The sequence below is a fragment of the Urtica dioica genome, chromosome 12, assembly GCF_054948205.1.
Source record: "Urtica dioica subsp. dioica isolate 48M chromosome 12, U.dioica_male_clone48M_v1_H2, whole genome shotgun sequence".
Taxonomy (NCBI): domain Eukaryota; kingdom Viridiplantae; phylum Streptophyta; class Magnoliopsida; order Rosales; family Urticaceae; genus Urtica; species Urtica dioica.
This window is the reverse complement of record NC_142767.1, coordinates 17,083,569-17,091,742: the sequence shown is the minus strand read 5'-3', so window position 1 is coordinate 17,091,742 and position 8,174 is coordinate 17,083,569. Positions and strand designations below refer to the sequence as shown.

The following is an 8,174-nucleotide window of genomic DNA, read 5'->3' as shown; positions in this document are numbered from 1 at the left end:
TAATAAATAAGGGCAAATCAGACCTTAATTATTGTCACATAAACATGTTGGCTATTTCCCTAAAAATTGTGAAACGTAGACTAAAAATAAATTTCATATTTGGCTATTTTGCTACACTGCTTTTAAAAAATTTAGTGGTACAAAGTGATCAAATCTAAATATGGATTATATTGAAATATAACAAGAGAAAATGTAAAACAAATCCTGACATTTAGAGAGATTGACTAACGCTAATTCGCACGACGAAGATAAGCTAACTATTGTGGGTATGACGACGACTTGATCTATGGACAACGACGAAGAGATAAGAATCTCCTGGTTGTAATAGACTCGTAGTGAACAAACAAAAGTAGAGAAAAGAAAAATAAAAGCCAAGAGCTCTATAAATTAGAATTAATGACTCGAGTGACATAAGTAAATTAGGACAACTAGAGACCTTACTACTTCAACCTAGGAGTTGCAAAAAAATGGTAATTTTAAACATATGCGTAACAAAATCATTATAAGCTACAACGAGGGACTTGATTAATTAGAAATTTGTTAGTAAACGAATTAAATGTTCATATCTTTTTTTTTCTTCTTCTTATTGTGCTAAGCTCTACAAGTTAATTACACTATTAGGAAAGCTAAATTATTTAGTGACGTATATAAGGTACGAGAGATTTGGACACAAATGTCCTATATTTTTGGGGTATTTATACCTCATTCTAAGTTTGTTCCTAAATTAATTAGGTAAATAGTCAATTCCATTTATTTATAAACGTAAATCTTAGGTAAATAACCACTTCTATTTGTCAGATCATGTCATCTTTATGGCTATTTACTTAAGATTTACGAAATATTGGCTGTATAAAGATTCCAAACGTTTTAATTGGCTATTTGTCTAATTTTTGTAATTTTATTTTGTTGACATTACTTTGTTATCATGCATGAAAGTAAATACCTGGAGTTATCGTTTCTTAGTTAAAATTCATGAATTTGAAAGATCGAATAACCGATTTCCAAAAAAATGTAATCTCAAATAAGCTCAACCAAGTAGGATGATAAATATGTTTAAAATTTAGCTACAATAATATTAGATAAATTTATTATGAATGGTTTGATAAATTATTAAGTAAAAATATCTTCAAATAGATAGTTTTTAGAAATTAATAGAACGTGATATTATATGAAAAAAAATAAGGATGGCAATTTGTGATCGACTTAAATATATATGAGTGCAACATTTCAATAAAATTAAAAGACATATATGATATTTTCCATAAGACTATTTAGGAATATAGTCATCCTGTGTTATTGTTTTTAGGGTCAATTAGGCATAGTCATATTACACTTTGAGATTGCTATTTAGCCAACGTTTAATAAATATTTGGTAAATAGTCACATTCACGTATTTACACGCTTAAATTCACGTAAATACCTCATCTTTTTATTTCAATGAAAGGGCAAATCGGGAATGCCACGTCATACTTGTGGTTATTTAACAAATATCTACCATATGTTGGCTATATAATAATGGCAAACGTCTAAGTTGACTAGTTACCTAGTTTTTTTTGTTGTTTTTAATATTCTTGTTATTGCAAATTCGTCATTCTCATTTTACATTTAGTTCTCTAAAATATTTCATTCTTCGCGTAAATTAGGATTAAGAATTCCAAGACAAGAATTTAGCCCACCTCACCTTTAAATAAATCGGATTTGTTTTTTCGAAACTCGTGATTGTTGAATTCTGAGAAAATCTTGAATTGTGTCACGTGGGAAGGCAAAAAATTTATTTTCACTCGGAGACTCTTCTAAAGTTGATTACAAGCTGCTACTATACTAAAATGACTACATAAAATTTGTCAAGAGCCAGAAAGTCAATAATATTGAATGCATAAAAATCGATTTGACTCGAGCTTAGTCAAACCACTTAACCATGTTGATATCTGACGTGATTATTATTACAATCATATTCTCGACTTGAAGCTTGCGCATCCCGAGTCACAACCCTTGTCCTAAGAACTTATTCCTAAGATCTTGAACGAAATATCAATACGTTTCACTAAAATGTATCCTATCACCTCCGAGAAGGATATTTGGACAAAAAGGAACATTTCCTCTTATATTGTTGAAATCACAATATCACATCGAATTGAAAAACGACAACCTCCAACCATTTACAAATATGCCCTCAAAAGTAATCAGGTGTATATGTATTGAATATTTAAAAATATTAATATATGTACAAATGACTTAAATATCTTTCAGAACGATGCAGGTGGCCTTTTGAATGTGATATATTTAGAGTTTGATTGTGTTTTTTTTTTATTATTATTATTATTTATATATAGAGGGGGTCATGGACTCATTGAAAAAAAAAATTCAACGTTATATATTAAAAGGACCCATTATTATTATGAGATTACTAGATTTTAGAATTGCACGTACTAAAATCAATAACATTATCATAGTTTTATTTCGACTCTGGTTGAATATATTTTGTGATTTATCTCATCAACCGCTTCTTGTAACCAGTTTATGTAACGTTTACTATATTTTATATCATTAATTTTTTTAAAGGTATATATTCTCTTATATGTTGCACACGGTATACTTGAGATTTTTGCATATCACTTTTTACATGGATCAAAATACCCACTTGAACCAATTGTTCAAAATATTAAGCAGTTGGACGAGAGACTCAAATCGAAGTGACCTTGATCATCTCCGAATGAATAATCTTTGCCATAATATTGTTCACTTCTATCCGGCTCATGTATATGCGTGTATTCATTTTTCTTTGTTTAAACCCATTGTAATCCAAATCACTAGTACTTATAGATCTTAGACTAAAAATGTATCAGGACTACGTGATTAATTATGGAGGTCGAAGTATTTATCAAGTAACTATTTGTAATCTAAGTACGCTTTCTTTATTATTATTATTAGTGCCACTTAAATCTATCTATGAACATATCATGAACATGAATAGCATCTCAATTCCGCTTTGTTGTTTCTCTATCATTCATATCTTAATTAAAGATAACAAGAGTGAAAACGAAAAGAAACAAAAAAAAAAAAAAAAACACACACACACACACACACAGAAATAATGTTTCTTAAGCTTTAACTTCAATTAAATTAAGAGTAGATTGAAACATTGAAACCATACGTATATTAAATTAAATTTTTGACACGTAAAACCTAAGGTTGCTTGGGCCTATACATGGGCCCACATCCTTTGGGCCAATCGCGCACTACTCTGATATGGCAACGACACTGTCGTTTCCGACTAGGCCCGGACTCAACTTCCTCTCCTTCTTCCACCTTCTCATCGTCACCGCCGTCGTCCTTGTTCATCGCTGTCTCACACGACCCCACTGACTCCGTCAGATCCTCCACGTCAGCACCGTCGCTGATTGGGCCGTCCATGTTGTCCGGTTCACAAAACTCGTCGCCGTACCCGTACAGCTGGTCGTAGTCGGAGAAGAGGTCGAAAGCTTTGAATGAATCGCTGGATTTAGGGCTTTGGTTCCGAGGTCGAAAAGCCGACTCGAGCTCATCGTCGTCGCTGCTGACTAGATCGATGAAGTCTGGCTGGTGATCGTCGTCGGGGATAAGCTTAGTGCCTTTGGTTGTTCCTGTGTCGATATTGGATGGATCATAGAAGCTGAGCGATTCGTCGAACTCAGGGTCGTAGCGATCGTCGTCATCGTCTGGGATTGTGAAAGTGTATATTATGGGGGCAGAGACTCTCATTCTCGGTTTTCTTGAGACGAACTGTGCGGCGGGTTTAGGGGTTTCTTGGAATTCCATGCTGTGAAAAATCGAATAAGAGTGATATGAGACTTGTGTAGTGTATGCAGGTTATGGGACTCTATATATACCCATGTGCTGTGATTTTTGGCTTACGTGAAAAATAAAAGGAAAGTCGGATTTGTTTAAGGAAAGTAGAAACCAATTCTACTCCGATTTTTTTGCTTCTTTGACCCTCAGAAAAACAGGAAACTTTATGATAAAAAAAAAAAAAAAAAAAAAAAAACCGCATCCATTCCTGAGCTTTTCCAAACCTCCCACAACCCTCACCGCTTTGTGAATTGCTCAATTCTTTCTTGAACACATATATTTCTTATAGGATGTTCCGTAGAGTAAATAATTTAGTGGGAAGTTGCAGTTATGTCAATTTGTTAATTGGTCGCTTGACTGTTCGTGTTTTGTCATTTATCGGTTTAATTTTTTGAATGTAACAGAAGCTGGGGTTTGCATCATGTAAGAGAAACTTGGGGGCTACAGAAGGAGTAAATGTTCTGATTGAGAAGAAAACTCTTGATGGTGTCTGGGCATATGGCTTATCATGTATAGAATATACGGAGTTTTCCATATATGGAATATCTGAGGAGAACCTCTCACATAACAGGTAATTTCTGATGCATTTTTATGTTCTGCAAAACCATGTCAAATGTCCAGTACAACAGAGCTGAACGATGTTTAAGAGTAGATTGAGGGGGTTAATCGGTCATAATGTTCTGCAAAGTATTCTTTTGTAAGAGAGTGTAAAGAATGGTGCTTCTATTTTCATAATGTTTTTCGTTTATGCTTAATGTTTATTGATCTTCCCTGATGCTTGTTTATCTGTCTCTATTGGTCATTTGTAGCATGGGCTTCATTAAGTTCTGAGACACTACCTTGTGTATTTCTATCCAGTTTGCAAACAGAGTTTCCTGCGAATACGAATATTTTGTATGTGGATCTACCTTCTGCCGAATTGGTTGGATCAAGTGATGGTGTTAACAGCTTACCTGGCATGGTCCTTAATACGAAAAAGCAAATCCCGTTTGTAGACCTATATGGACAAACTCACAGGTAAAATCCTTCTGAAGATCTTGTTCTTACCATTTCACTGGTGGATTTTTTTTTTCATTATTTAGTCCTCCATCCAACCAGTGGATCATAATTATTAACAATGTTGCACACATTACGTTGCTAATGGTTTATGAAACTTCTGTTTTAACACTCTCAGAACTTAACCTTTTTTTTGTTTTTGTTTTGTGGAAGTTAAAGTATAATTATTCATTGATGATCTGTACCATTTTGTCCCTTTCAGTGTTGCCGGTGGCAGGTTGGAATGCACGATGCAAAATATTGCTGACAGCTTCTTCAATACATATTCATCGCGATCTTATGGGGTAGAAGGTATATGGAATTTCATATTGGTGTTTCACTCGTCATTTCTTTTGATATCCAATCTGTTACGGCAATTCTTTGACCTGCTTTTTCAGACGATCTCGATACCTTTATTGTGTTCAATGAAAGAGAAAGAGTTACATCATCTGCAAAGAAGAAAAGAAGACATGTGGGGAAGTCATTACACCAGGTTAATTCCATTTCGTGAGTGTTGAGTAATCGCAACGCTTTTTACTGTTATTTCCATGTATTTAACCTTTTTTTTCCCTTTTCTGACAGACTCCTCATGGTTCACTGTTGGACATATTAAGAAATGCGTGTGATCTTCTTTCCAAATGCGATATTAAACTTCCCGAGGTACATTTAAATTTCGTGCAGCGACGATATCAAATTTGCTAAATAGGATCATGTTTTAGTTTTATCACATCTTAAAAATGTATTCAATTTACGTTGGTTTTTGGTCATCCTTGTCCAGTAATGATACTTGGAGCTGTGTGTATAATTGCAGATTGGAGGTAATGACAAATATCTAGATTCTGGACCGCCATTTCTAATTCTTCTGCACCCTGCTCTTGGCCCGTTATGGGAGGTTACTAGGCAAAAGGTAAATTTGTGCTTGATCTTGTTTTTAATTTTTCTCAATTCAGCTTCAACTCTAATTTCTGCCTTAGTTTTGTGGATACAAATAAAAAAATACTTGGCTCTAATTTCATTTAGGAAAACACTCTTTTATCACCATATGATAAAATTAATATAATTAGTGATGAAGCAAAATCATAATTGACTTTTGAATACATTCTAATGTGTCCTCTAATGAATTAACCTCAAAATTTTGACACTAGACTATTAATCTTGTTTCCGGTATCCAATAGACACAATCAGCAATTAATTGTTGATTGGCATCATACGAATATGATCAATAGGTTCTGAAGTTCACACATCAATCACTCTAAATGACTCAACTACTTGATATCAGTTGTAAATTTATTAATTGTTCATTGTAGTTCGCAGGAGGTTCCATATCCAATGGCTCTGAGATACAAGTAGAGGTTTCAGAATTCCAGTGGAAGAATGTCAATGTAAGTACACCTATATTGTATGATATTAGAAGTGATATTACTATATTGTGGTGAAGTGAACTTGCTTCTCTTTTCAAGGTTGATGGAAGCTTGATCATAAAGGCCGATAATATCATGGGTTCAACTAGGATTCATGACAATGGAGAAAATATCTTGGAATATGGACACAGGTTACATCTTATAATTATCGTACACAAAAGAAAAAGGAAAAAGAAAAAGATTTAACTATATAATATAACGTCATTAACTTGTTAAACTGGATTCTCCTCGGCAGGTGTGGAAGATGTAAATTGGAGAATGTGAGAGTTATGAATGAGGGAATCAACTGGAATTGCGAGGACAACATATATTGGAAGCACAGCGTTGAACGCTACGAGGCATGTAATATCATATTGCACGGAAATGTTGAGTTTGAGGCAAAAGATGTCACCATTCAGGCACGTAGACATGCTTCGTTAAAGCCATTAGTCTCTCTCTTAGTTGACAGAAGCTTGTCATACGAGCTAGTTATTAATATCTATATTAAGGAACTTGCGTTTTTAACAATGCAGGGCAATCATATATTTGAAGTTCCTGATGGGTACAAGCTGAAGATTACATCAGGAAGTTCTGGTATTTCTCTGCAGTACAAACTTATTTATATGTGACCTCGTGTTTATACACATCTATACTCATTTTTGGTTGGCAGGCATGGAAGTCAAATTGGACCCAATTGCAAAGAATCTGATGGAAAGTGGAAGCTGGTATTGGAAGTACACGATTAAGGGAGTGCATATTAACTTAGAATTGGTAGACTTGTGAACTCATAATGATTAAAGTCGTTGAGGCAGATGTGAATCCTAGTTCACATATGGCGTGTATCTCAACCCCTACTCATAAGCACTTTAGATCTGAATGGTTAAACACAAGTTCAACCGTCTCATTACTTGATTCTTCTATGTTAATATCTCTTGTTATTAGAGCGATTGTAACTCAAAAAATGTGTATGTACTCGGAGAAATAAAGTATATAAAATTATATCTATTTTTTGCTGTTATTATTCAATGTTAATGTTGATTAATATGTATAGCAAATTATGACATTATTTCCAAACTTTTAACATCTATTGTTATTGTTATATATTATGGAATGCGTTTTGTCAAATGGAAAAGTTGTGCGGTATGCTTCGATCCTTGATATAAAATTCATATTATAGAACATGGAGTGCATCTTAATTACAGCTCAAATACTATTTATTTATCTTACATATCTTGATTAATCCAACAAGAGCCAAAGAAAAAAAAACATACATGAATGGAAGAATAATAAAAAAAATTATATATGGAAGAATAAAAAATGAGCAATGCTATTTGTCCCTATTCACGATTAGTGATGATCCACTCACGTGTTGACACGTGGCAACGAACTGCCACGTGTCAACACGTGAGTGGATCGTCACTAATCGTGAATCGGGACAAAAATCAATTCCGATAAAAAATTAATAATAAAAACATAAACTGCATGTTCATCCAATGTTTGATGAGTCATGTAAAAAAACTTGTGTTCCACATAAACCTAAGGTTGCTTGGGCCAGCAACGACACTGTCGTTTCCGACTAGGCCCGGACTCAACTTCCTCTCCTTCTTCCACATTCTCGGCGAGATCCTCCACGTCAGCACCGTCGAGAACTTTCTCGCGCTCTTCCTCGACCTCCATCAAGTAGTCGTCGATGTTGTCCGGTGCATCAAATTCGTCGCCGTAGCCGTACTGGTTATAGTCGTTGAACGAGTCGATGAAATTAGGGCTTCGGCTCCGAGGTCGGAAAGCCAACTCGCGCTCGTCGTCGTCGTCGCTGCTGACTAAATCGATAAACTCGAGGTCGTCGTCGTCGTCGTCGCTGAGTAGATTGATTAACTCTGGGCCATGGTCACCGTCGTCGTGGTCGTCGTC

The 8,174-nt window shown here is 34.7% G+C and overlaps 1 protein-coding gene across 1 annotated transcript; it reads left to right on the top strand.

The window, feature by feature from the left end:
• Nucleotides 1-4,224: 4,224 nt before the first annotated feature.
• LOC149379675 (UTP--glucose-1-phosphate uridylyltransferase 3, chloroplastic-like) lies at nt 4,225-7,262 on the top strand. Its single transcript, XM_089602812.1, has 11 exons — nt 4,225-4,399; nt 4,687-4,845; nt 5,087-5,175; nt 5,262-5,356; nt 5,446-5,523; nt 5,675-5,770; nt 6,171-6,245; nt 6,324-6,415; nt 6,520-6,682; nt 6,797-6,857; nt 6,934-7,262. Exons 2-11 carry the CDS (start codon nt 4,787-4,789, stop codon nt 7,044-7,046), a joined length of 921 nt encoding a protein of 306 aa, XP_089458938.1. The 5' UTR covers nt 4,225-4,399; nt 4,687-4,786; the 3' UTR covers nt 7,047-7,262.
• Nucleotides 7,263-8,174: the final 912 nt, after the last annotated feature.